Consider the following 27,741-nt stretch of genomic DNA (forward strand, 5'->3'; position numbering starts at 1 on the left):
CTGTGACCGCGTTTCTCTCTCTGGCACCCGACCCCGGGTGGAGTCTCTAAACCCAGCAGATCTCTGCAGTGCGCTCCCGCGCGGCTCCTCCCCAGGGAGGAAGGTGAGTCTCCCCGGATCTGCCGCTTGTTGGGTCCCTGCTGGAGGAGCAGGGGCCCGACTGTGCCGCGGATCATGGTCAATGGCAACCCCGAGCTGAGAGCCCGCGCCTGGGCTCCGCCTCTGCAGCCGGCTTCCCTGCTCCGATCCCTGGGAGCTCTGCTGCACTCAGGCACCCCCGGTCTTTCTGTGACACCGAGGGTCCTGAGACCACACTGTCCCGGGGGTTCCACCCCCCGCTTAGCCACCAGAGTGACGTCCCTCAGCGGAGCAGACTTTTAAAAGTTCCGATTTTGTGCTCCTTGGCTCTATCACTTGCCAGAAGCAGCCGACGGAGGCCCCTCCCCGCCGCCTATCCTCCCGAATATCGACGCGGATTCACTTCTCCGCACGTCCTACCTTCCAGAAAGTGGTCGCTTTTCTGATGAGAGAGTTGTTGCTCTTCTTTTCTTCGATCTCCTGTTGGGTTTGTAGGTGTTCAGAATGGTTTGGTCCCTATCCAGCTGAATTCCTGAGAGGAGACGAAATCCAGGTCTCCTACTCCTCCGCCATCTTGCTCCGTCACCTCGCTGATTCTTGCAATGAGCCAGAAGAGCTGCACAGAACCCCTGAGGTCCCCAGTGATGTCCACAGGGGACCCCGGAGGCTGTTAGGAGCCAGTCTCTGAGAGGATTTCTGAGGCCTCGGGGCTGTATATTGGGAAGAGGTCCCTGGGGCCTTCCTGAGCTCCACTAGGAGAGAATCCCGGGACACTGCCTGAGGCTGTGTCAGGAGGGAGTCCCTGCGGATCCACTGAAACCTTATTGGAAGATCTCTGGAGATTCCCTGAGGTCATGTAAGGACAGGATCCCGGAAGAGCTCATCAGGCTATGCAACAAAGGAGCCCTGAGGATCTAGTGAGGGTTTGTCAGCTGGGGATCACCAAGGATCCATTAAGATCACACCAAAGAGAAGATTCCTGGAGTTTCTATGGTGACAAAAGGGGGTCCCTGGAGAGTTCCCATGGTTGTCATTCATCCAACACACACTTGCAGAGGCAGAAGACCTCGGCCCCACTGAGCAGGATCTCACAAGCTACCTGTGGACACAGAGATCATAAAAACAGTCAGGTAAATGTTGCAGGGGGGGGCACAAGGACCTGTGGAAAGGGCATAAAATTCGGTGTCCGCGAGGTGAGCGAGCCATTCTGCTCTTCCGGGAGGGGCAGCCTCTGGGGGTGGTGGGCATACGGCTGCCGTACTGCATGTAAAGAACCCGGCGCAGACCTTGCGTGTGGCAAGAACTCCATCAGTGCTACCCATCAGTAAGCGAGGGGCACGGGCACACTTACACACGCAGCCCAATTCTTGTCTCACGAGAGAACTGGCGGAGGTGCGTCCGCGGACTGTCCTGCAGTCGGGAAAGGCCAGGACCTGGCTTCTCGGTCCGGGTCCGCGACCAAGAGAAATCCAGCGCCAGTCACGCACGTCACCCCACATCTTCGTTGGCTACGTCGAGTTAAAAGAAGCAAACACCGAAACACCGAAAAATAACTTCAGCAGCTGTCATTTCACCACGTAACCAACGCAGACTCGCTCTTTTCAAAGATTTCATTCACTCGAGCGAGCTCTCGAGCGAGCGAGGGCACCAGCCGGGAAGGGGCAGGCGGAGGGGGAAGCAGAGTCTCCCCGCCGAGCGGGGGGCCCGACACGGGGCTCGAGCCCAGGGCCCTGGGGTCACGACCCGAGTCCAAGGCAGACGGCGGGCCGACGGAGCCGCCCGGCGCCCCACCAGTGTAGACGGACTCTCCCTCCGCTCCGCTTCGTGCCGACTCTTCGAAAACCTTGCCGGGGGCTTCCTGCGCCGGGTTCCGCGACCCCCAGGCGCCCCCCCCCCCGCCCCCCCCCCCCCCCCGCTCCGCCGACCCCGCTGCCCCTCGCTGCCTCCGCGCGCCCCGGACCCTCCCGCCGCCTCGCCCGGCGGCAGAGCACAGAGCCGGACGGGGGCCCCAGCCAGCCGCCGACACACGGACCCCCGCCGCCCGCACCGCAGCCGCCACACCCCTCCCCGGCGTCGCCCTTGAATGTCGTCACGCCCGCGCCTTGCGTCCGGCGCGCCTGGGCGGAGGCGTGACTTCCGGGCGCGCGGAGGCGGGACTTCCGGGAGCAGGCGGATGAGCCTCTGGGCTCGGGCGTCCGGGGGCCGCTGAGGGGCCGCTCGGGGTGCAGGAAAGGGCCGCCGGGCCTGAGGGAGGAGGAGGGGCCGTGGCCGGCGACGGGGCCCGGAAGCGGTTCTGGAGGCGCAGCAACGGCGAAGTCCCGGGCAGGTGGGTGTGACGGGGAGGCCGTGTCGGGGTCAGGGCTCGGAGGTCGGGCGGGCGCGGGGGCCCGCGGGGCTGCGGGTGGAGTCGGGGGTCTGGGGAGGGCTGCTGGGGACGAGAGGGACGTTGGGGGGCCGGGGGGCTCGAGCGCAGGGTCTGGGCGGTGACGGGGGCTGCGCGCAGACCGAGGCTTGAAGGGAGGAGGAGCAGCTGCGCGCGAGTCTTCCCGAGGCCGCAGGCTCTCCTCGGTGACACTCCTCGGCAGGCTCTCCTCGGTGACATCCCGGGCGCCCTGGGAAGCCCAAGGGGACCGACTCGGGTCGCGCTGCGAAGGGTTCGGGGAGTGCGGACCTGGCCCGCTGGCCGCGCGGGCTGCGCTTGCCGGGCGATCGCCTCTCCGGGGGGCGCGGCGGTGGGACCCCCTTGAATGGCCTTCTTGTCCCTCCCGCGCTCGGCTGCGCTTGCCGGGCGATCGCCTCTCCGGGGGGCGCGGCGGTGGGACCCCCTTGAATGGCCTTCTTGTCCCTCCCGCGCTCGGCTGCGTTTGGCCTGGAGCTCGAGGACTCGCTCCGGTGGATTTGAGCCTCCCTGTGAATTTCCACGTACCCCACCTTCCGGCCGCAAAACCAACTCCTTTCTTGAGTCCGCAGCAGGAAGCGAATTAAGAAAAAGAAATTAAACAAAAAATGAAGTGCGTGCAATGACCCGGGTGCACCCTGGAAGCTGTTCCGCTCCAAAGTCCTGATCAGCGTGCGGCTGATCCCCGGCCCGCGCCCCGGGGAAGGTGAAGACAGTGCGTGGACAGTGCCTGGTGAACGTAGATTAGAGAGAAACAGATGTCAAGGTTTCTTTTTCTTTTTTAAAGATTTTATTTATTTATTTGAGAGAGAAAGAGAGAGCACATGAGAGGGGGGAGGGCCAGAGGGAGAAGCAGACCCCCCGCCGAGCAGGGAGCCCGATGCGGGACTCGATCCCGGGACTCCAGGATCGTGACCCGAGCCGAAGGCAGTCGCCCAACCGACTGAGCCACCCAGGCGCCCCCACACTGAGGATTTCTTTTCTTTTTTTAAAGATTTTATTTATTTATTTGAGAGAGAAAGAGAGAGAGCATGAGGGGGGGAGGGTCAGAGAGAGAAGCAGACTCCCCGCCGAGCAGGGAGCCCGATGCGGGACTCGATCCCGGGACTCCAGGATCATGACCCGAGCAGAAGGCAGTCGCTTAACCAACTGAGCCACCCAGGTGCCTCATGATTTTATTTATTTAAGGGAGAGAGAGCATGAGAAGGGGAAGGGTCAGAGGGAGAAGCAGACTCCCCGCCGAGCAGGGAGCCCGATGCGGGACTTGATCCCGGGACTCCAGGATCGTGACCCGAGCCGAAGGCAGTCGCCCAACCGACTGAGCCACCCAGGCGCCCCAGATGTCAAGATTTCTTTTTCTTTTTTTTAAAGATTTTATTTATTTATTTGAGACAGAGAGAATGAGAGACAGAGAGCATGAGAGGGAGGAGGGTCGGAGGGAGAAGCAGACTCCCCGCCGAGCAGGGAGCCCGATGCGGGACTCGATCCCGGGACTCCAGGATCATGACCCGAGCAGAAGGCAGTCGCTTAACCAACTGAGCCACCCAGGTGCCTCATGATTTTATTTATTTAAGGGAGAGAGAGCATGAGAAGGGGAAGGGTCAGAGGGAGAAGCAGACTCCCCGCCGAGCAGGGAGCCCGATGCGGGACTTGATCCCGGGACTCCAGGATCGTGACCCGAGCCGAAGGCAGTCGCCCAACCGACTGAGCCACCCAGGCGCCCCAGATGTCAAGATTTCTTTTTCTTTTTTTTAAAGATTTTATTTATTTATTTGAGACAGAGAGAATGAGAGACAGAGAGCATGAGAGGGAGGAGGGTCGGAGGGAGAAGCAGACTCCCCGCCGAGCAGGGAGCCCGATGCGGGACTCGATCCCGGGACTCCAGGATCATGACCCGAGCAGAAGGCAGTCGCTTAACCAACTGAGCCACCCAGGTGCCCCATGATTTTATTTATTTAAGAGAGAAAGAGCATCAGAAGGGGGAGGGTCAGAGGGAGAAGCAGACTCCCCGCCGAGCAGGGAGCCCGATGCGGGACTCGATCCCGGGACTCTAGGATCATGACCTGAGCCGAAGGCAGTCGCTTAACCGACTGAGCCACCCAGGCGCCCTGCCATCATCTTTTAAATGATGGAGTCTTACCAGAAAACCTGTGTCACTGGTGTATCTCTAGTAGGTGATTTGGCCAGGGTCTCACACTGCATGAGAGGTGGTCTTGCCAGTAGCCCCCCCTCCTCTATTCACGCTGGTCCTTAGATTGTCTATTTGGCTGGGGCTTTCTTAGAAACTTCTGGATGAAGCAGGATGTGTGATGTGGTGGAAGCACCTCTGACTTGGTTCTGTGGTCTGGGTTTCAGCCTTTTTTTTTCTATTAATCTCTGTGTGACTTTCACCAGGTCATGTCACCCCTGGGGCCATCAGTTTCTGCCAGTGTAACCTGCTGAAGCTGGATGAGACCTAAGTGGCTGAGATCTCCAGGCACATATTTGTTCGGTCTGGTCCGATTCTCTTTGATGAGCACGAGAGAGGGCCTCTTGGAGGAGCTTTGAGAGTTTGAAAATTCATTCATTCAGTAGATATTTGTTTAACCAACTCTTGGTGCCAGTAACAGTTCCAGGGGCTAGAGATACACCAGTGAACAAAACAGCTCAGAACCAGTGCTGTCTCAGACCTTACAGCGGAGCTGGAGGGGCAGAGAAGAGAGACCATGACTAAGTTAAGAAGAGAGTTACCCCTGAGAAGGTGGGAACTGTTATCCTGTTATTGAAACCTCAAGCAGAGAATTGGGATTGGGAGGCATGTGGAGTGGGGAGGGTTTCCCGGTGATAAGGTGGCCAGAGAAGGTCTCACAGAGGAGGTAACATTTGAGCAGGACTCACAGGAGGGGAGCGAACAGGCCCCCTGGGTGGCTGGGAGGACAGTGGTCTGGGCAGAGGGCCAGTGGAAAGCCCCCGGTTGGGAGCGACAGCGGTGTGCTCAAGAAGAGCGGGGGGCCTGGTGACTGGAGCCAAGGGAGGAGGGGGAGCGTCCTGGGGCACGAGGTCTGGAAGCTGGTGGGGGCGGGCCTCGTGGTCACAGTGGAAAGACGTGGGCTTCCTGTCCCTTATTCTGACGGGGGAGCGCTTTGGAGGGTCTTGGCAGAGGTGTGGCAGGATCCCTTTGGCCTCTGGGTGGATGACAGGTTAGGGGCTGGGAGGGAAGGACGGACGCAGGGAGACCAGTTCGGAGGCTGTGGTGAACGTCCGGGTGAGAGAGGACGGTGGTGCTGCAAGAATCAGAGGGCGGGTGGTGGGGATCAGGACGCATTCAGTCTGTGACTCTCTGGGGCTGGTTCTCTCTTGGGCCAGTGACCCACTTGACTCCGAGGGGCGGCTGCCCTCTGCAGTTGTGGGTGGCACTCTTGCCACACTTAGCTGTCAGTGGCAGGACGAAGTCACCGCCCACCGCGGTGCGAGCGCAGGCGGCCCTCCGGCGTGGGTCCGCCGGGGCCGCGAGCGCTGTGCACAGGAGGCCGTGCGGGCGGTGGGGCCTGTGGAGGGCGACCTTTGTGAGCGGGATGGAGGCAGGAAGGGCCCAGATTGAATCGGCAAGGCTGTGGGTGCTTGGGGTGGAGCTGGAGGAGAAGACAGCTCACGGTGTTGTGGCTCCGACAGCTTTCAGCTTCCAGCGGTCACAGCCCGAGGAGTCTCCGAGCCGGTGAGACATCAGCTCCACCGTCACTGTAACAGGTCGCCATCACTCATCAGCTGAGGGGAGGACTTGTTGGGGGGACAGTTCATTCGTTCAGAACGCATTCTGTGTGCCAGGTCCCGTGCTGAATGCTGAGCCAAGAGATGTGGCTCTCAGAGGCTGCTGGGGTGAGGGAGACAGTAAGCACATTGGTATGTTCTTCGAAGGTCATCATCTGGGGGCGTTGGCAGAAGCACAGGACCCTGCGTCAATGGAAGGCCATGCCCTTCCAGAAGAGGTCATGCCTGACCTGAGACCTGTAGGTGGAGAGGGAGCCAGCCCACAGAGATGCACAGATGCGGAGATGCAGGGTGGGCGTCAGAGCACTCCTGGCAGGGGAAGGGTGCTGCGGGGACCCTGGGGCTGGGGCGGAGGACGGCAGGAGGGGAGCCTTGTGAGAAGAGGGGTGGGAGGCGGGCAGGGCTCGGAAGGCCATAGAAAAGGGCCGCCACGAAGCACTGAAGGGTGGCGATCACCAGGGTTCTGGCCGGAGGGGTGGGGCGTGGTTGCAGAATGATGAACCCCAAAGATGTCTGCATCCTTATCCCTGGAACCTGGAACCAGACCACATGGCCAAAGAGTGGAAGGTGCAGATCTGCTGACCCTGAGGTGGTACCTTTTCCTGGGTGGCCTGGTGGGTCCAGTAGAATGGAGTGAGCGCTTAAAAGTGGTCAGAATCAGCAGCAGATGGACGCTTGTCTTGTCGCTGGCTCTGAAAGTGGAGGTGGGGGCCATGAGCCAGGGGGTGCGGTGGCCTCCAGCATTTGGCGTGGCCTTCTGCTTGCAGCCGGCGGGAACCTCAGTCCTACAACTGCAGGAAACTGGATGCTGCCAACAGCCTGCATGAGCAGGACGTGGACTCTCCCCAGAGCGTCCAGAAATGAGTGCAGTGGCCAACACCTACACTTTAGTCCCGTGAGAACTGCCTTGGACTCTGACCTCCAGACTTTAAGATAATAAGTGTGTTTCAGGCTGTGTGTGGAGGACCGTTAGAGCAGCCACAGAAAAACCCTGAGGTGGGAGGAGGAAGGTTGGAGGAATGTGCGGGAGGGATGTTGGATGGGAAGGGTTGTGGGTAGCCCTCCGCACCTGACCCTGCAGAGTCTTGCCCTTGAATGTGGACAGGGCACCTGCTTCCGTCTTCCCGGGTGGGCTGGCCCCTCACCGCCCACCTCTGTGAAGTGCATTTAGTCCCGAAGGACTGGAACAGCACTGGGAGGGCTCTTCCTCATGTCTCCTTGGGTCCAGGAACCAGGTGGAGGTCCTGCCTCTTTTTCCGGAAGCTCGGATCTGCTGCCCTGACCAGCTTGCTCTTGTGTTTTCAGAAACCTGTTTTTTTCCTTGCTTGTATTTTTGAAGTGGCTGTTTGGACGGAGTGCCTGCTTATTCCTCTCTTCCCGTGTTGCGAGGAGCCCGGGAGTCTCTCGGGTGGGTCTTTGTGTCCTGTGCGAGCGGGTCTCTCTGGGCTCCGTCTGTAAGTGGAGTTGGTCTTACTGTGCCAGCGCCTTGGAAGCACCGGGGGTGGGGGTGGGGGTGGTTTGCTATGCACACAGTTCCTCTTGCTTGTTTGTTTCTTGGTGGTCCTGTTTGATGTTACTAAATGCCTTTTTAGCTGGTCTGGAAACATTTTGAAAGATGAACTTAATGTGAATCATGTTTTTTCTCTTTTACATATTTGTCTAATGTAGCAAGTCTAGACTCTTATGGGTTAATCTTAAGTGAGGACAGAAAAGATTAAAATAAATAAATCCCTGATGATTTTGATTAAACAGTTTTTTTTTTTTTAAACTGAGAGCAGGGGCAAGTATTCCATTCCCCGAGGGCTGTGAAGACATGGTCGGAGGTCATGGGTGGGAACGAGTCAAAGTGCCCTGGGAGCCTACGTCTGTTTCTCTGTTCCCCAGACTGCCCTGGGCCAGCCCTGCCTGCGTGCAGCACGGAGGAGGACGGTGGAGCAGTGACCGGGGCCAGTATGGGACACCCGCCCCGCCCCGGCCTCTCCAGCAGCTCTGTCTCTAACCGCTCCTCAGCTTCCTGGTGCTCAGACGTGTGCAGTTTGGAGTCTGGCCCTGCAGGCCCTTCAGGGTGCAGCACGGGTCCGCCAGGGGGGTCCTGCAGACAGCCGGGTGTCGGGATGGCCCTGTGCCGGGCCCTGGGAGCGCAGACAATGCCGAGCGAGGCTGCGGACAGACGTCCTGGGGCAGGGTTTTGTGCCACACCCCGGACGAGGCACCGTGGGCCTTGTTGTGACACTGTACGCTCGAGACTGCTTCTCTCCTGCCGGGGTCCTGACACGCGCCGCGCCGTCGGCCCTCCCTACGGCCGGGGGTTTGCAGACCCGGAAGCCTGGGCTGTGGGTGGGTGGCAGAGCTGGCTCCCACTGCTGGCCCCTGGGCTCGGCCCTCGCCCGGCTCCTCTGGCCTGGGGGTCAGGAACGCAGTTCTCGTGCGCTCGGATTTGCACAGCGTGGGGGTTCTTCAGGAGGAGAGGAACAGCTTCTTCTAATTTCACCCTGATATTCCCTCCACAGGCCAGAGGCGGAGGGGTTGGGAGGCCCAGAGGGAATGGGGCAGCCTGGGTTCTTCCCGTCTGTGGGGCCCTGGGCTTGGGGGACTTTCATTTTGAGTATCCCTATTCTTTGTGTTCCCCCATTCTGAAATGCTGTTTCCTCTTTTCTGGGGGTTAACATGGCAATTCCAGCCTGAGTGCTGAGGGTCACAGAGGTAGGTGCCCGTGGTCGTCAGTGGTTAGAACAGTGTGGACCGCCTGCAGTCACGTGAACTAAGGGCTGCAGATGCTGTTGCCGGGGCTCGCACAGCCGGCCGGGGAGCCCGCGCACCAGGCCCTGTGGCAGCCCTGCCCGAGTGTGCTCCCATCTGCCCAGTCGGTGCTGCCGAGCTTGCGTCTGTCCCAGGCCCGCGGCTCCTAAGCGAGTGAGCCGCCTCTGAGCCCAGGCATGCTAGTTCAGGGCAGAGCTGGACACTTCTGGGTCCCCGACGGCATTAGCTCTGTTCCCTGGGGACCCTCCTGGGTGTTCTTGCCCGTCCTGGCATCCATCCTCTGGGGGTCTGCAGTTCGCCGGCGCTGGCGTGTGCCCACTGCCCCGGCTGGCATGTCTGTCGTCTGCTGTCTTCCTTCTCACACAGCCTCTGCACTTGAGCTTGGCCATGCTGCTCGTGGGCAGCCCCCCTCGATACGCTTCTCAAATGTGCCGTGGAGCAGCTCTCCACCTGTTCCCGCGTATACCTTGCTCCAGTTTTGAAAGGACCCTTCTTTCAGTGAACCTTTGTACTAAACTAAAAGAATAAGGCTTGCTGGCTCTAAGGCTTATGCCCAGGGGAGACAAACAGCGCTTAATTCCTGTCTTCTGGATGAGCTCCTGATCCTTCATGGAAAGCCCTCCGCAGGGTGACTGGGAATGTCACGGGGCACTGGGCATGATGTGCGTGGAGAGCAGGGCAAAGGGCAGGGTCTTGGAAAGGGGACGGGTCCCTCGGCGCCACTGTGAACATTGGAGGCAGGGGGCAGTCCGTTTGAGGGTGTTGATACACGGGGTTCTCTAGTTTTTCCAGTGAACTTGTTTGCAGGGGGTGAGGCCAGCCAGTTGGTGGGACGATGTGTTGGGCTGTCGGCGTGGGGATCTAAAGGGGGCCTCTGGCCACGCTGCTTTCAGAATTCAGGCCGGCTCTGGGAGGAGAAAAGCATTTTCCTCCTCCTGTCGGGGGTGCTGGGCAGTTTGATGGGGTGGGGAAGGAGCACATAGGCCTGTCTCCGCCGACGGTAGCCTTCTGCCGGGCCGTCTGCCGGGCGAGCTGGTAGTGCCTCGGGTCGGGCCGCCGTGGCGTGGCTCTGGGCCCCATTTTGTTTTCTCTTTAGGATTGTGCTCTTTCTTGGATTAGTTTTCTGTTCCCAAACCACTCACTAGAGATGTGTGGCATTTTATTTCCAGACCAAATGTGGATTCAGAGACCGGCCTGATTTTCAGTGGCTCAGTTGGGATGGGTCAGGCAAGGGAAATACAGGAGCTGATCAGAGGGTGCTCTCCTGTTGGGTTCTGAGAGAGTGTGCTCTGTCCTGTGGAACTTAACTCCTTCACGTGTAAAAGGCTCAATCATTCAAATATTTGTATAACAAAGAAGCATTAAATGTCTCAAGCATTTATTGGATGCCTTCTGTGTGCACAACAGGCCCTAAAGTTTGCTGGCCTGGGCCCCTGCAGGGCAGTCTGGGGGGCGCTCCCAGTTCCTGGGGCAGCGTGGGCGAGGGACGGGAGATGCTGGTGGAGGAGGGTGGGGGTAAAATCAAACTGGACCTTGAAGGACCGTCCGTTCCTATAGGTCTGTACTTGGTTGTGGGGGTGTTCTGTAGACAGGGCCCGGGGCTGGCCTGTGTGGCAGCCGAGTGGCTGCATGAAGGCCCGGCCGAGGAAAAGGTGAGCAGGAGAGAAGAGCGTTGCTAGCAGGGACCTGACCGAGGGGGCTGGGCGTTCAGACGGGGTGGGCTGGAGGCCAGCGCTGGCCCCAAGCGGGGGTGTTGGTGAGGGGAGGGGCGGGAGAGGAACAGGGAAGGTTCCAGTTGTTCCCCAAGGGCGACAGGAAGACCTTGCAGACTTTGAGCTGGGGAGTGAAGCTGTCCCCTGACTGGCAGAGCCGAGACCAGAACCAGAGGCAGCCGCGTGGGACAGTGACAGAGGGGAGGGTGGAGCTGTGGGAAGTGGTTCAGGGTTTAGGAGGACGTGGAGATTGGCTGAATGCGGGTGGCCTGCTTCAGGGAGGAGGGGAGGGGGGCCCTTGGGCTCCTGGATTGCCATTCATGGAGATTAGGTCATGGAGGGAGTTGGTGACCTGGGCAGGAGGAGAGACCGAGCCCCGATCCAGGGTGGTGGGGATAGCAGGTGGGTTTTGACACCACAGACGTTGGCGGCCCAGGAGGGCCAGGAGCTGCTGGTGGCAGAGGGGCGTGAGGGGGTGCAGGAGGCAGGGTGCGCTTGTTAGTCTTCTGCCTGATCCGTGGGGGTTGTCCTGGGGCTGGACACTGTGAGAAGTGGGCATGAGGTGTGGCAACTGGGGCAGAGCTGACTTCTGTAGTGGACCCTATAATGTGAGGAGGGGAGCGTGTGGCTGAGTTGCCAGTGGTGCCCCAGAGGCAGCGGTTTGAGAACCCTTTACCTAGAGACGGTCAGGAGCATCAGGAAAGCGCGTGGTTTCCCGTAAAGTTGGGAAGAAGGCAGGGCTGGGGCCTCGGCTGTGGGGTGTGGAGGTCAGGAATGTGCAGAACAGTCTGAGGAGCCCCTGGACAGGCCGGCAGGAAAGGGGGTGCGGTGGCATGGGGGGATGGAGAGCAAGGTCGGGAGGGCTGGACGAGGTGCGTCTGGAGGCCAGACGAGGGCAGGAGGATTGAGGGAAGGTGGGACTTGGGGGTGGCTGGCCACCACGCTGTACACTTTCCCTGCTGATTCCAAAGCCTCCTTTCTTCCTACTCATCGTATCTTCTGTTTTCCATAATACACACCCATCACTTTTGTCTGGGTTGAGGTCTCGTGGACGTAGAACATTGTATGAGTTTTGGGCGACAGTGTGATGATTTGATACGTGTATATCTTGTGAGATGATCACCACAGCCTGTCCTTAACCTCCACCACCACACAAGGTTCAGATTGCTTTTCTTCTGGTGAGAACTTGTGAGGTCTTCTCTGTCAGCTGCGGTCAAGTCTGCGACACCGTGTTACTAACTGTAGTCACCGTGCTGCCCACGTCACTTCCCCAGGACTTATTTAAGTTTGTGCCTCCTGCCCACCTTCACCCTTTTGCCTGACTCCCCCCACATCAGGCAGCCACCAGCCTGTCCCCGGTATCTGTGAGTTCACACGTTCCTCTTCTCATGTGGAGGAGCACTTTCTTGTAAACATGCTCATTTCCAAGATCTGTTTCAAGAGACTGTCCATGGAGCAACCTGCTGATCGACTCAACAGCTGCCCGAGTCTCTGCTGGGTTCTGGGGGCCCCAAGGAGCACGACAGGAGACAAATCCTGTCCCTTTCACGGGGAGCTCTGGCTCCGTGGGGGCACTGGACGGCCAAGAGCGTGTGGGACAGGCTGAGCGGCAATGCCGGGTGGGGTGGCGCGGGTGTCATTGCTGGGACAGCTCGAGAGGTGCTCCGGTCTGGGTCCGTGGGGCCACGTGTGCCTGCAGCTGGCTCCGCGGGGGCCGAGAGCTCCAGACTCTGCTGTGGGTGGAGGGACGATGGAATTGTTTGCTGTGGTGATAATGGTGTTTCACGCATTTTCCTCTGAAGCCCTCTAAAGTTAATTTCCTTGGAAAACTTACTTCTGAATATTTTATAAACCTGGGGAACATCGCTGTGTGTTAGAGCGAGCCTAATGGTAAATCAGTCGCTAATTGAGTTCATATTTCAGAAAAGCATGTTGAGGGCAGAGGGGGCGCAGCATGGTTTGTGAGCCCGGCCGGGAGGCTGGTGGCTGGGGAGGTGGTGGCCGCGGCGGGGGCTCCCGACCTGCCCACTGATGCCCCGCGCCCGAGCTGCGGGTGAGCACTTCATCCTAAACCGGCATAGGTTCTTGGTTTCCTTTTAGGTGCTTAGGACACTTCTTTTCCGTACTTTCCCTTCCTCTCACGCTTCACTGTCTCAGGGCTGAAAGCAGCCCTGCTACTCCAGCCTTTCACTGAGGAACAGAGAGCCATCCTGGTCCCTGGCTCGTCAGTTTTGTTGCCAAGCCAGGGCCTTGGTGGTGGGGCGTCCTAGTTAGACCAGAGACATGTTTGCCAGGACACGCGGGAGAGAATCGCCCTCTTGCTTCTCCTGCTGCTCTGCTCACCTGTGTTCAGATGATCGCCTGCCATCGTGGGAGTCGGGGGCGGGCAGGGGTTGTCCCTGTGTCCCTGGCTCCCTGGCATCTCTCCAGCTCCGGTGCTGCTGCCTGCAGCAGGTGCTCAGCCAGTGTCTTCCGAATGAAGGGTGCTCTCCAAGGGGGACCAGGCTTGAGCACTTGGCCATCCACAAGTGGGCACTCAGACAGCCTTAGATTCTGGTTTTTATTATACTTTCCCTGCCCCGAGTTGTAAAGGTGGTGGAGCAGAGTCCTGAGGAGCCAGCGGTGATTGTTCAGGGGCCCCCGTCTCTCTTCTGTGGGCCTCCCCCAGCTGACCCGTGTCTCCAGCCTGCCCTCACCTGTGACCCCCTCTGCCTGGGGGTGCCCCTCGCTCCCACCTCCTGCTTGTGGTGAATCTCAGCTTTACTGTCTCTGTCGCCTGCCTTCCCCTTCCTGGTGGGGGCGTTGCAGGGGTGACTCCCTGTGCCTCATGCAGGAGGGGTGTGCTCTGTTGAGAACTCAGGGGCTATTGTCGGGGGGTCCTCTTCCGGGCGCCATCCTGGGGGGCATCTCTCCACCTGCCTGTCCCTGGGCTGCCCTGTGTGGTGCGGTCCTTGGTCTGGGCGCCTCCCTCTCAACTGGATGGGAACCTCTGTGGGGCCACAGGGTTAGGTCCATGACTCATCGTGAGTTCTCGTGCATTTGTTCTTCCATCTGAGAGTCCTTCCCGGCCACCCAGTTGTGTGGTCGCTAACGCTATACACTACGTATACTATATACAGCATGGAGACCCGCCCGCCCAGAAAATGTAGCTGTGGTCCCCACTGTTGGCCTGCTGATAACCAATGAATCCTTCTGAAGTTTCGTGGTCTTAGTTCAGGGGTGATATCATGTCTGTCATTTTCACTTGAAGCTACTAAAATGTTTTGTTCTGGGCTGGTGGCATTAGGGACTTCTGTCATTCGGGGCTGCAGAGGTAGACTCGGACCTGTTTAAAGGCCAGCCGGGTGGCTGGTGCAGAAGGGCTGCCTTGCTCCAGCCTTCACCCCCCGCGGCACAGCCACCTTCCCGGACACCCGGTCAGGGAGGAGACCCTCCTGCTTCTTCCGCCTCTCCCCCTCCCTCCCTCCCTCCCTCCCTCCCTCCCTCCCTCCCCCTTTCCTCCCTTCCTTTCAGCATCTTTGTGGAGACATCATTTACCTGTCCTCTATTTCACTCACTTAAAGTGTACAGTTCAGTGTTTTTAGTCTGTGGAGTTGGACGATCATCACCATAGTCAATTTTAGAGCATTTGCCTCACCAGCCGTGACTCCCCAATCCCTCCTCCCCAGCCCCTGGCTCCCACTCATCTGCTTTCTGTTTCTGTAGACTTGCTTATTCTGGACATGTGCTTATTCATGTGTGTGGGATCATATGAATGTGGTCTTCGTGACTGGTTCCTTTCGCTGCGCGTGATGTTTCCAGGCTTCATCCACGTGGGAGCGGCTGTCAGCCCTTCATTCCTTGTTGGAAGCTGACGGTATATTCTGGCGTGTGCCTGGTCACCCACCGATGGGCCTCGGGACTGTTTGCGCACTTTGGCTATTTGGAGTTGAAGCCGTTGCATCCTCTTCCCGGCCCCAGAGTCCCCTCCACCCCCAGCCCTCCGCTCCCATCCTGTTCTCCGTTTGTTTTCATCACCATCATGAGCTGGGAGTTTTGACCACTATGTATGTATCCGACACGGTAGATAGTTTCATTTTCTCGTTTTAAAAACTTTTTATAGATGACATCATACTGTGCATATTCAAGTTACTCTTCAGTGGTAGGCTTGTAAGTTCACCGATCTTGGTTCTTGTAGTTCCTTCGTTTTTATTGTAGTTAGTATTCCATTATAGGTGTATGTTCCAGTTTGTTTATTTGTTACTCAGTTGATAATGGACAAAGGGATAATGTGAATTCATTCTTCAGTTGATGATGGATAAAAGTTTTTCTTAATTTTTTTTTTTTCTTTTTAGCGTTAGTGACATCGCTGAACCTGCCTCCCGCGTCCTTACACAAGGGGTTTTCATGGCGTGTGCCTAGAAGTGGCATTATGTCGTGTGTATCTGCTTTTTGTGAGGAATCACTGGGGTCCTCTTTAAAGCAATGAGTTACTGTGGTGTTTTTAAGCAGTACAATTCATTAAAAAGTTTATTGGTGAACATATTTTTTAAAGAATGATTTCATGATGTGCTACTTATTCTTTTAAAATGGCTTTAGATGAAGCCTGTTTTTCTTTTTGGCTATGCAAGACCAGATAAAAATGCAATTTTAATAAGATAAAACGAGATGCCTTTTAGTCTGAGCTTGAACTTTGCTGGAACATTTTCTGCTCAATAAACACAAGTGGTGTGCCCATGAAGAATTAATGCATTGGCGCTTTCCTGGGAGGCAAGGGGCCTGTAGCGTGTGGTAACATTGCAAGACCCATGGAAATGCCTTGCACATAGAGGGCAGAGGCCCACTGCCTGCTGGTTTTGAGCCCTATTCGTGTACTGAGACATAAGGGAAGGGTGCAAGCCAGCAAGGTAGGTGCATAGTACCGGTGAATGCTGTCTGTAGGTCACTTGGCGGTAGTCAAGCTGCTGCCATTTATGGCTGTCTCATTTCTTACACGTTCTTATTCCCATTTCCGAGACGAGGAAGCTAAAGCCTAGAGCAATTACCCAGGCCCTTTGGTTCTTAAAACAGGAAACCTACCAAGGTCGGGGAAGCCTCCAAGAGATTTCTGGAAAGGGACCACGACAGAGGGGTTGTGCATGACCTCCGTGGGCTGATACTCTTTCTTTCCAACAACAGCAACAAACCCCCAAACCCTACTGGATTCTGTGGGTCAGACTGGTCTCTTTTCCATGGTGTCACTGGGAAGGTTCAGAGGCTGGGAGGGAAATCAGAAGAATGCTGGTGACTCACGCCTGTCGAGGTTGATGCCGGCCATCATCAGCTGGGACACCCCCTGGAAGCTGTGGTTCTAGTGCTTACATGTGGGCTTCTTCAAAGCCTGGTGCCTGGGTTCCAAGAGAGAACCCAAGAGAACCAGGTGGAAACTGTGCTGCCTTTAAAAGCTTACATCTTCATTGAGACTCACATATAATAATAGTTCACCCATTAAAATTCACGTACAACACCATTCCCTCATTTAAGGGGTGAAAGTCAGTGGTACTGCGGTGTATCCGTCGCCACAGTCAACGTTAGAATATGTTTGTCCCCTCAGGAAGAAGCCCTGTAGTCTTCTGCTGTCACCCCAGTCTCCCATCCTCCACCCAGGCAACCACTAGTCTCCCTTCTGTCTCCCTTCTAGACATTTCATGTCAGTGAGATCATAGAATAGGTGTTTTTTTTTTTAAGATTTTTATTTGTTTGACAGAGAGGGAGTGTTAGTGAGAGCAGGAACAAGCAGGGGGAGTGGGAGAGGGAGAAGCAGGCCTCCCTCGGAGCAGGGAGCCCGACGTGGGGCTCGATCCCAGGACCCCGGGATCAGGACCTGAGCCGAAGGCAGACACCCAACGGCTGAGCCACCCCGGCGCCCCAGAATAGGTGTTTTTTCATGACTGGCTTCCCACGCGTAGCGTGATGGTTTCAAGGTTCTTCCGTGTTACAGCGTGAGCTAGCACTTTATTTTTTAGCTGATGACTATTTCACTGAATAATATTCCAGTTTACCATGTTTTTGTTGTCCAAGAACATTATAAACGCCAATTCATTTTTTTTTTATTTTTGTAGGTAAACTTAAATGTTCGTGCGAGTTTGGAGTCCAGTGTGCTTGTCTTTGCCTGCCTCATACTCCTCACAACCCCGTCGCAACGTGGGGGCTATCGAATGTACGTTAAATTTTGCTGAAACATTTTAGGATATAAAAGGGAACATTTTCTGTAATTAAAATGTTGTGTCACAGGCACAGACATGGAGGAATGAATGGAAAACTGAAAAAATGCCCCAGCATAGAGTAATCTCCTGCGTATTGAAGACAGTGTCCGCAAACCAGTAGGGAATAGGATAGGTTTTTAACCAATGTCATTGGAGCAGTGGATTATTTTTTAAAAAAGTTTTCTACAGGCGCCTGGGTGGCTCAATCCTTAAGCGTCTGCCTTCGGCTCAGGTCATGGTCCCAGGGTCCTGGGATCGAGCCCCACATCGGGCTCCCTGCTCGGCGGGGAGCCTCCTTCTCCCACTCCCACTCCCACTGCTTGTGTTCCTGCTATCGCTATCTCTCTCTCTGTCAAAAGAAAAAAAAAAAGTTTTCTACAGTCTGTAGCAAAATAAAATAAATTCTAGGTGACTCAATACTCAAGGGTAAAAAATAAAACCACACAAGTGTGGAACTAGGACACAGTTGGAGATTTATGCCATCTCAGTAAGTCGGCTGGGCTGAATGTTCGTGCGCTCCCAAAACTCACAGGAAGCCCTACCCACCAGACTGAGGGTGTTAGGAGGTGGGGGTTTTGAGGGGGTGAGGAGGTCCTGAGGCTGGACTCCCCCAGGGTGGGATTAGAGCCTTTATAAAAGAGACCCCAGAGAGCTTCCCTGCCTCTTCCGCTGGGTGGGGACGCAGCAGAAGGCACCAGCTGAGGCCCTCACCAGATACCAAATCTGCCAGCGCCTTGATCTTGGACGTCCAGCCTCCAGAACTGTGGGGAATAAATGTCTTTGTTTATAAGCTGCCACATGCGTGGTATTTTTGTTATAGCAGCCGGGATGGACTAAGACAGTTGGGGGTGGGCCTTTTTAAGTAGAGTCCTCAAAGGAGAGCCCCGTGTAACGCATAAAAGTGAGGTTGACTTAACCACAGAGACCTTTAAGCTTCCATAAGCCAAGAGGATGGCTTTGTCACCTGTCTGTCACCATTCTGTTCTCTTTTGGTTTTCTGCTGCTGCTGTAACAAATCAGCATAACCCTATTGGCTTATAATACACACTTGCTGTCTTATAGTTCTGGTGCTGGGCTAAGATGAAGGTGTTGGCAGGGCTGCAGTGCCCCCGAGACCCGTGCTCTTTCTCATCTTCCTGCCGTGCCCGCGTTCTCGGGTGGTTGATATCTCCTGCTCATTTCTCATGGTGGCATGAGGCTGGGGAACCTCTAGGCCTCACATGTGTGTTCCAGGCAGATGAGGAAGGGCCCACACTGCTGGTGACTGAGCTGCGCTGGGTCACAGGGCCTCCCCTGGCTGGACGCCCCCGCCGAGGAAGGGGTGCGGGTGCGGCCACTCAGTGGACCGCCCTGGTGTCTGCCACGGGGGCTGTTTTGTTTCCATCTGTTTTCCAAGTTTACTCTGATGAACAGAAGACTTTATTTTTAAATTTAATTTTTATCTTTTTTAAAAAGATTTTACTTAATTAGAGAGGGAGAGAGAGAGAGAGAGAGGGCACGAGTGGGGGAGCAGCAGTGGGAGAGGGAGAAGCAGGCTTCCCGCGGAGCAGGGAGCCCAATGTGGGGCTCGATCCCAGGACCCTGGGATCATGACCTGACCTGAAGGCAGACGCTTAACCGACTGAGCCCCCCGGGCGCCCCCAGAAAACTTTTATAATAAAATCATTAAGTCTTTATAAAACACATTTATCTTCTTTTTGTGATTCTGCATTCTGTCTTTGACGAAATGGCAGCAGATGGGAATTTCCAGACGGGCATTTCAGCATTAGTTCGTAGTCCTGCCGCTGGCACACGGTCCGGGAGCAGAGGCTGCTGGAACTGGGCGATGCTGAGTGGCTCCCAGCTCCCAGCAGCCTCGTCGGCAGCGGCGCCTGAGGCCCTGCCGATGCGGTCAGGGCTGCGGCTCCCTGGGCTGAGGCCCATTTGCCCGGCAGGCTGAATGCCCCGTTGTGTGTGTGGCGTGGACCTGTGTGGCGCCATTCATCCCTTCCAGACGGGCCCTCGGGACCCGTGGCAGCTGAGGGAGAGTTGCTGCTCAGGCGTGTAGGTTACTGGGAACTGGTCCTTTTCCCGAGTTAGTGTGGGCTCTTGAGGAAGCTGGAGAGAAGCTAATCGGTTTTCCTTTTTTTTAAACAGCATCCAGCATGTGTACGGCGCCCAGCACCCCCCCTTCGACCCACTGTTACACGGCACGTAAGTGAGGCCTGTGGTCATGCTGCATCACGCACGCGCCTGGGCGTCCTGGTGACCCGCCGGCCTCCTCGGGGTCCTGAGGGGAGCAGCGTGGTCTTCCCTCGAGCAGACACGCGTCAGGGCCTCGCACGACTGGTCCTCCGGACAAGGGCAGAGGAGGAAGCCCAGCCCAAAGTGGAGGAGAGCATGAAGCTGGCACCCCCTTAGCTGACGGGAGGGCCTGGCCCCGGGCCTGTTCTCGGTGGTCAGCTCACTTCCCTTGCCCTCCACTGCACGCTCTGCCCCTGTGTCTGGCTCCTCCACCAGAGCCACGCAGGGGGCTGGTGTGACCCCCTGCCCATGCTGGCGGGTGTCACTGGGCCCCCCGCGGGGGCTCTTGCTCTAGTGGTGCTGTGTCGCGTCTGCACGCTGAAGGACAGCCGCTCCTGCCCCCGCCGCCCCCACTGCTGCCTTAGGAGGTTTGCGGGCACTGGCCCGTGTGAGGTTTGGGGACTCCCTGTGAATGCCGTGACTGCGGTGCTGGGGTTCCTCCTGAGTGGCTTCTGTCACTGAGCAGAGACTGCTCAGCGGTACTGCCCCTCGAGAGCCTCTCCTTCCTGCCCCCGAATCCTAGGAGTCCTCTTCTGTTTTTTTTTTAGGATTATTTATTTGAGAAAGAGAGCGAGGGCACAAGAGTGGGGGGGTAGGGAGGGGGGCGAGGGAGAAGCAGACTCCCCACCGAGCAGGGAGTCCGATGTGGGGCTCGATCCCAGGACCCCGGGATCACAACCTGAGCCGAAGGCAGACGTTTAACCGACTGAGCCCCCTGGGTGCCCCAGGAGTCCTCTCTCGGATGCCTCTTTGGGTTGTGCTTGCTCTTCACCCTCAGCTCAGTTGACACTGGAAGCTTGAATGTGCACCTTTCATCCATGGGCTCCTTTCTGACCAGTCGTGGGGTGAGTCCGCTCCAGCCTCCGAGGGGACAGCTGAAGTCTGCCTTTGTTTTGCAGCTTGCTCAAGGGCGCGCCCAAGGCGCCCGCCACACCCGTGAAGGCCAAGAGCATCAGCACCTTCCCGGAGTTTGAGAGCAACACCAGCGACGCCTGGGATGCCGGCGAGGACGATGACGGGCTCCTGGCCGTGGCAGCCGAGAGCCTGAACACCGACGTGGTCATGGAGACGGCCCACCGCGTCCTGCGCAACCACAGCCAGCGGCAGGAGCGCCGCAAGCCGCAGGAGGCGCCGGGCCCCGAGCAGGAGCCACAGCCTTCGGCAGAGCCTCCTTCGGTCCCGAGCGGTGACCTCCGGCTGGTGAAGTCCCTCAGCGAGAGCCACACATCCTGTCCTGCAGGTGGGCGGGGGCGCGAGGAGATGATGTGCAGTGCTGCGAGGGAGAGGGGCTGGAGGCCTCTCGGTGTGGGAGGTTAGCGGGCGTTCCGTCCTCTTTGCCACAGGAGCTCGTGCCCTTGGAAGACCTTGAGGTTGTGATCCACGTGCCCACAGGCCTTCCCAGGCAGGAGAAGCCGTAGACTTTTCTTTGTGTCCCCAGCTGAGTGCTTCTTTCTCTCCTCCGGTTGGAGGGTGTGGTGTGTGGCTTTCGTGGCCTGGCTGTGAGAGGCCCACAGTGAGCACCAGGCCCCAGGGGACTGTGTCTCCCTTTTAAGTGTGCCCCGGTTGTCCCAGGGGGACATTTCCAGCTCAGGGGCCAGGCCAACTGCATGTTCAGAGGCTGCACCTCCTCCGGCAGCTTCCAATGACACCCCCTCCCCCGCCGGGACACCTGCACGTGGCTCAGAGTCTGTAGGGGGCAGAGTCTGGGGTGTGGAATGACTGACTGCCTCCAGGTCATAAACTCAAGGATGCGATCAGCGCCTGTCTTGTACCCCGTGCCTGGTGCTCAGTAGCCTTTCTGGAGACGGCTCTCAGTAGCTTTGCTTTTTGTTTTTGGGGGTGTCTATGATGTAAAACAACACAGTGTTTGATGAGCCTCTGTGATGGGCCAGACTCTTAGGGCTTGGGGTGCCCCCAGGAAGTCCCTGGCCTGGAGTGTGTGTTCTGGTGAGGGGGACAAGCACCGACCTACACGTTGGGTCAGTAAGGAGGCCTGGAGCGTGCGGGGAGGAGACAAACGCCCTGGGTCGAGAAGGAGGTGGGAGGTGGCGACAGCAGCCTGGACCTGGGGCGTAATCTTCAGTCAGAGCGTCCAGATGCCCTACTGAGAAGGTGACACGTGAGCATCAGTGAGCTGAGGCAGTGAGGCGTGGGGAGCTGGTGGCAGAGGGGCCGGCCTGCACCGCGGCGGACTCACGGCCTCCCGCTCCCAGGGTCTCTGGGGGTCAGGGGGACTGCCCCTTGTTTACAGAGGAGAGAAGAGGGCATCGGGCAGCCTCAGCTTGCCCTGCTGGGACCACGGAGCTGGCGTTCATCCCCCTGTCTAGTTTTCAGAAACCCTTCCCGGGACCTGACTAATGTTTGGAACATCACACGTCTTCGTGGGTGAGAACGCTGTGAATTAGTTCCTTTGACCAGTTTTCATATTGGAATCTGAACTATTTTTCTCCAAAATAGGCTGAACTTCAAAGTATTTGAGTTTAAAAATGAAAATCTGGTTAGGGCTTCTGCGAGTGGGTCGGGGTTCCCCGAGACTGACGCATCCTATGCCGATTACCGCCTGCGCGCCCCGGCCGGGCAGTGCCCTCAGCCTGGGTGCCTGTTCAAGTTGGCAGGTGCCCCGGATTCCTCTGCCCTCTGCTGTGCCCCACGCCTCTGGGGCCTGGGTAGAGCCTCTGTGACACCTGCCATCTGAGCAGTTGCTGGGGGGCGGGCCTCAGCACCCGTAGAGGTGGGGGCCCATCTCGGCTGAGCGGGCAGGCTCCTGTTCTCTCAGGCCGTGGGGCTGCTGCGAAGAGCACCCCAGGCCGATGGTGCATGAGCAGCAGAAAGTTAGGTCTCCCAGTTCTGGAGGCCGGAAGTCAGGTCAGGAGGCCAACACGGTTGGGTCCTGGCTCTCTTCAGGGTGCAGACAGCTGCCTTCTCACAGTATCCCAACATGGGGGAGAGTAGAGAGGGGAAACAGGCTGTCTCGTGACTCCTCAGGAGCACCGATCCCATCAGGGGACCCCACCCTCCTGACTTCCTCTAAACCTGAGGCCCTTCTTCCTAACACCGTCCCGTCTGTGGAAGGACTTGCGCATACGGACTTTGGGGCCTCACAGCATTCAGCCCATGGCCAGGTATGCAGTTGGGCTGCATCCTGCCAGGGTGGGGAGCCTTGGGGTGGCCTCCTCCTGTAAAAGCCAGGTGAAGGATACCCCAAGCGGCTCATGCTGGGGAAGGGGCCGATTACTGTGTTTGCCTTCTGCCTCCACCCGTTTGCGCATCAACCATCTTTCCTTTGCTTTCTGAGCAGGCTTTTTGTGAGCAGTTCATTTCATGGTAGCAGCTAGTGTTTATCCATCGCTTACTGTGGGGCAGAGACTGTCTCGGGCCCTCGTCATGAACAGATGCCTCTGACTCTGCAGCCAGTCTAGGAGAGAGCTTACGGGGGAGGTATAGGGAGGTCACGTGGCTCGCCCAGCATGCTGAGCGGTGGGGTAGGGTTCAAGTCCAGGGCGTCTGAGGCCAGGGCCTGCTGCTAGCTGCTGACCTCCCCACAGAGAGCAGGGCCTCTTCGCTGGTGATGCCGCCCCCAGGGGACATGAGGTCCTGTGTTAGGACCTTTCCTGTTAACATCTGGGGCAGGGAGTGTGTGCTCCTGGCATGAAGTGGGCAGAGACCAGGGTGCCTGGCCCCCAGGGGACTCTCTGGCCCGACCGTGCACAGTGCCAAGGGGGAGAGGGCCGCTCTGGAGCCCGAGGTGGCCTCTCAGGGAGCCGACCCCACGGGTGGCTGGCAGTGGTGCGCAGAACTCGTGGGCCTGTGTTCAGTTCCCTTGGTGGGCTGTTAGTCGTGGGGATGGCTTACTCGGTGATGGCGCTAAGACGACCACATCAGCCCTCATTCTTACTGGGCTGGGCCCGGCGCAGATGTGTTGACTGGCAGGCAGTCTAGTGGGGAACACAAGGATCTGAGTCTTTCACCTCCGTGGGTGGAATGGAGCCTTGGAGTGATGGACAGGACCCAGAAGCACCCACGGGTAGAAGTCCCAGTTCAGTCTTGTTGAGGAGGGCCAGGACGTGTCAGGGAAGGCTTCAGGGAGGAGGTGATGTCTCTAAGGTTACCCGTAGGGTGAGGCTCCAGGCTTAGGAGGTGGGGCCATCCCAGCCGAGGGGAGGTGCCGGGTGGGCTGGGCTGGCTGACTGCACACCTCATCTACGTGGTTTGCAAGTTCCCCCAAGGCAGGGACCATGTCCCATTAACTTTGTTTCCCTTTGGGGTCCTGTGTCATTACGTGAATGTTGCTGAGCTAAACTGAGGTGTCTTCAGGGCCTGGTGACCGCGGGCTCTCCCCTCCTCCATGTTCTGCCCCACTCTTGTCCCTGCACCGGCCCCACGGCCCAGGGCCAGGCCAGGCCTCTGTTGAGGTGAGGGACCTGTGAGTGCCATTTCATGTGACTGTGCTCCTCGGAGCGGAGTTGTGTTTCTGGGGCCTGGACGCTGTGTTTCATGGGGCCCAGTGTGATCAGAGTGCTGCCTGCCCTTCCCACTGCCGGCATTGTGTCGGTGCCTGTCCCTTTATGGTGCGCCACCGTGGGAGCTCACGTCACCCCACGCAGCGTCCACAGGGCCTGCTGGCTGCCCTCGCCTTTGGCCTTCAGCCCTGGGTAGATGGCAGCCTGAAAGTTCCGGGATGCTGCAGCAGGGGTCTCCAGCTGGCCTTCCCCGTGCCTCCTGCTTACCTTTCGACTGTCCTGACTTTCTTAATCAGCGTCTGAGGTATCTGTACCTTTGTATCTGAAGTCAGATGCCCTTTGCTTGGTCTAGGGTGCCGCTGGCGTAATGGGGAGCCTGCGCCTTTGGCTGCGAAGGGCTCAGTGGGCGTGGCTGGGGAGGACTGTCCATCGCTGATGGGGACTGAGCTGCAAGTGGGTCCTGGGTGGACACTGGCTGCCCCGGAGGGGGACACTGATGTGTTTTCCACTTACAGTAGCAGGGAGACCTGCTGTTGACCTTCCTGCTTCCTCGGGGGGCAGGGGGCATCACTGTGCCTTGCAAACCCTGCCCGTCCCATCTTAGAGGGGGACCGGATGTGTGCTCTGCTCAGGACGACGTGGTCCTTACATGTAGGAGTAGATCACAGGGATGCTCTCTAAGATGGCGGAGAAGTAAAACTCAGCACGTTTGGTTCCGCGTTAGAACGAGGAATCCCTCCTCCCGCCCATCGTCTTTCCTGAGGAATCATGACGCACAGCGGAGTGGCAGATTCCGAGGGCGGGGAGGAGGGGGTCTGAGCATCGCTGCCCCGGGCCTCCCGGAGGGCAGGCCGGTGGGGACACCTCCTGCAAGCGAGGGGTCAGCCCTGCGGAGGGGCTGGGACTTGCTCTCACCTCGACGCGCCCACCTCTACAGGCTTTTCTGGAAGCTTAACTGGGCCAGACACTGCTCCTCTGTAGCCTGAGGGTTTCTGTGTGAAGCCTTTCCGGGCCTCGATTTTAGGGTAATGAGTCAGCTCTGCGGGAAGGAGGGGGTCGGTGGGAGTCTGACAGCGGCGGCCAGGAGCCGGCATGTTTTCTTCACTTTGTTTGGTTCCCGCCCCATCTCCTGGAGTTGGTTTTTTCCTCTACTTTAAATTTCAGTTCTGGGAGATGTGACCATTCAAGGGTATTTTGACCTGGGGGTGTACAGCCTGGTGCTGCCTTTCCTGAGGGCCCCTCGTTGGTCCCTGGGGGCTCTTTCTGAGTGGGTGTTGGGCCTTGGGCTCTTTTCTGTGGCTCTTCCTGGTCCGGGTTCCTGGATTTAACGCACGGTTTCACTTCGGCCCTGTGTGTCCCTGTCGGTGGGCCTTTGTGCGTGGTGGTAGGTGGTGCCCTGGGGCGGGGGGTGCTGGGCAGGCCTGCAGCCTGCTGCCCCTCCCCTGCTTGCATGCGCTCTAGCTTCCTGTGCTTTCTCTTGGTGATGGTCCCTGCCCGCCTCCCTCATGGGGCTTGGGGAGATCCAAGGGGTGCAGTGCCTTTTTGGGCTTCATGCTCCTCCACATGTGGCTCGGTGGCTTCCTTCTGTGCTCAGGCCCAGGTGAGCCCCACAGGCACCAGCAGATCCTTGGGTTGTGTCACCTGGGCAGGCCTGCTAGCAGTGGGGGAGCCGGGGGGGTCTGGAGTTTTCTGGTTGTCGTTTTGCTTTTGTGTGAGGCACGTCTGTTTTCCCAGGGAGTATCACTCTACCAATAAGGCCAGTGGGCTTCTTGGGTGTTCACTAGTTTCACTTTATTGCCCCGGTCACGCGGGTCTGCACTGGCCGGTTAGGGGAGGAGGGGATGGCTGTGGCACGGTGGCGTTCCCGAAGGGCAGGTGGCGCGGGTGGGAGCCTTCTTACTGGGGAACAGGGCTGTAGGGGGGGGGTCCAGGAGGCCATCCTCACCCCCTGCGCGCTCTCTCCCCTGACAGCGCCGGTGACACTGCTCCTCTGCAGCGGTCCCAGTCTCTCCCGCACTCGGTGGCGGCCACCGTGGGTGGCACGTCTGACCCCAGCGCCCTCAGCAGCTCAGCGTTAAGTGAACGAGAGGCCTCCCGGCTCGACAAGTTCAAGCAGCTCCTTGCCGGCCTGAACACAGACCTCGGTGAGTCCCCCGCCGGCGGAGGGCACGTGCACCTGCGCCCCCACGTGTGGTTTACTTTGTCAGAGGGCGATGTGTTTGTGCCGTCCTGCACGAGTCACAGAGATGAGCCATTTGTCCTTGAGGTTTACTTCAGCTGTGTGTTGGTCATGGGCTTCCGGGGCCATTGATCCAGTATTTTCTGTTCTGTTCTATTTTTTAATGCTCCGATTGAACTCCTTTGGCTTCTTGGGGCTGAACTGGTTTGCTCCACAGGACTGGCCAGCTTGGTGTCCTTGCTTTTCAGAGTCTTCGTGGGGACACAGAGCTGGTGACCGGGGTCCTGAGTGCTGCTGACTTTACACCTTCCTTGGTGTAAAGTGTGGGATAGGCCGTGAACACCCCGGGAGCCCAGGCGGGGCTGGGGTGGGAGGGCCAGCAGGCCGTACAGTCAGCGAGGGGTCAGCCCTGCGGAGGGGCTGGGACTTGCTCTCACCTCGACGCGCCCACCTCTACAGGCTTTTCTGGAAGCTTAACTGGGCCAGACACTGCTCCTCTGTAGCCTGAGGGTTTCTGTGTGAAGCCTTTCCGGGCCTCGATTTTAGGGTAATGAGTCAGCTCTGCGGGAAGGAGGGGGTCGGTGGGAGTCTGACAGCGGCGGCCAGGAACCGGCATGTTTTCTTCACTTTGTTTGGTTCCCGCCCCATCTCCTGGAGTTGGTTTTTTCTCGGGGGTCACCATGGCCGCGGGGCCGCTCTGCCACCAGGCTCTGAGGCGGGTGCTCGCCTCCAAGTCCATTTGCTGGGCTTCCCCTCGAAGCTGCGTCCTTTCCTCGGTACGTCTCTTCTTTGCGGAGTGCCACGCTGCATCGGGCATCTTGCTGGCTGCGGGGGCTCTCCGGAAGGTGGGATGTGGCCGTGGTCACGAGATCACGCATGGTGGAGGGTGGGTGCCAGGGTGGCATGGAGGGCTGGCGCGCCTCGGCTGCCGTGCCCCACTCGCCAGCAGGTGGCGCGTGAGGCACGCGGCTGGGCTGCCCAGCAGGGAGGCGGGCGGAGGCGGAGCGAGCATGGAGCTGAAGGATAGGCCGCGTCCCTGAGGATGCTGCTCCCCTTGTGGGTGCAGAAGGGTTCCTTCCCGTGAGTTTCTGCGTTTTCATTTTCCTGATTGATTTGCTCACGCACACGTAAGACAGTCACGCGGCACCAGAGGATGTGCGGTAAAAATGGGTCGCTCTCCTCTTCCCCAGGCCTGCTTTCCCTCCTTCGCGTGATTCCAGGTGTCTTCTTCCAGGGACAGGAAGGGAGGCCTCTCGTTCTCTTAACGCTGAGCTGCTGAAGGCGCTGGGGTCAGATCATGCACATGACGTGCACGTGACGTCTTAAACCTTTTATTTTGATGTAATTTCAAATGTAGACGAAAGTTGCAAGAACGGTACAGGCGAGTCCTGCCTTCACCAATCGTTTGTACTTTGCCCCGTCTTCATCCTGTGCGTGTGCCTGTGTGTCTGCGTGCTTTCCCCGAACCGTTTGAGTCCGTTGGAGACCCTGGACCCCTGGACCCCTGAGAGCATCACTGTCTGTTTCCCAAGCACAGAGACACCGTCAGAACATTGCACAGCGAGATGGTGCGCTCAGCTCATCCGCGGTGCACATTCTCTTCCTGCCAGTCGCCCCAGTGATGTGCGCAGTGTGTGTCGCCCCGCCCGTCCTCCCCGTCAGCCAAGGGGGTCCCAGCGTGCACCGTGTTCCCGGGCGCCAGGGCGTTTGAGGAGGGCAGGCCAGCCGTTGTGCGGCGCCCCTCAGCGGGGGTGTCTCGTATCCTCCTGATGAGATTCAGGCCGGTCGTTTGGCAGGGATGTCGCCTATGAGGTTTGTGTTGTCTGTCACCGTGGCGGGAGGCCACGGGGCGGGTTGGCCCTCGGGTTCAGGAGGGAATGCGATGACTGGCGAGATGGCG

The 27,741-nt window shown here is 58.2% G+C and overlaps 1 protein-coding gene and 1 long non-coding RNA gene across 2 annotated transcripts; one reads left to right on the forward strand and one right to left on the reverse strand.

Annotated features, from left to right (window-relative positions):
* Positions 1 to 871: 871 nt before the first annotated feature.
* On the reverse strand, positions 872 to 2,000 carry LOC135362147 (uncharacterized). Its single transcript, XR_010406649.1, has 2 exons — positions 1,430 to 2,000; positions 872 to 1,177 (listed from the first exon to the last, which is right to left on the reverse strand). It is a non-coding gene; the product is annotated as an uncharacterized LOC135362147 (long non-coding RNA).
* Positions 2,001 to 2,161: 161 nt separating this feature from the next.
* On the forward strand, positions 2,162 to 26,883 carry LOC135362169 (TBC1 domain family member 22A-like). Its single transcript, XM_064575595.1, has 5 exons — positions 2,162 to 2,171; positions 2,257 to 2,404; positions 19,056 to 19,112; positions 20,102 to 20,442; positions 25,634 to 26,883. The coding sequence occupies exons 1-5, from the start codon at positions 2,162 to 2,164 to the stop codon at positions 25,738 to 25,740; spliced, it is 663 nt and encodes a 220-aa protein (XP_064431665.1). The 3' UTR covers positions 25,741 to 26,883.
* The last annotated feature ends 858 nt before the right edge of the window (positions 26,884 to 27,741 follow it).

This window comes from Mirounga angustirostris, unplaced genomic scaffold (genome assembly GCF_029215605.1).
Source record: "Mirounga angustirostris isolate CCGP_5_RB_7025 unplaced genomic scaffold, mMirAng1.0.hap1 SCAF_12, whole genome shotgun sequence".
Taxonomy (NCBI): domain Eukaryota; kingdom Metazoa; phylum Chordata; class Mammalia; order Carnivora; family Phocidae; genus Mirounga; species Mirounga angustirostris.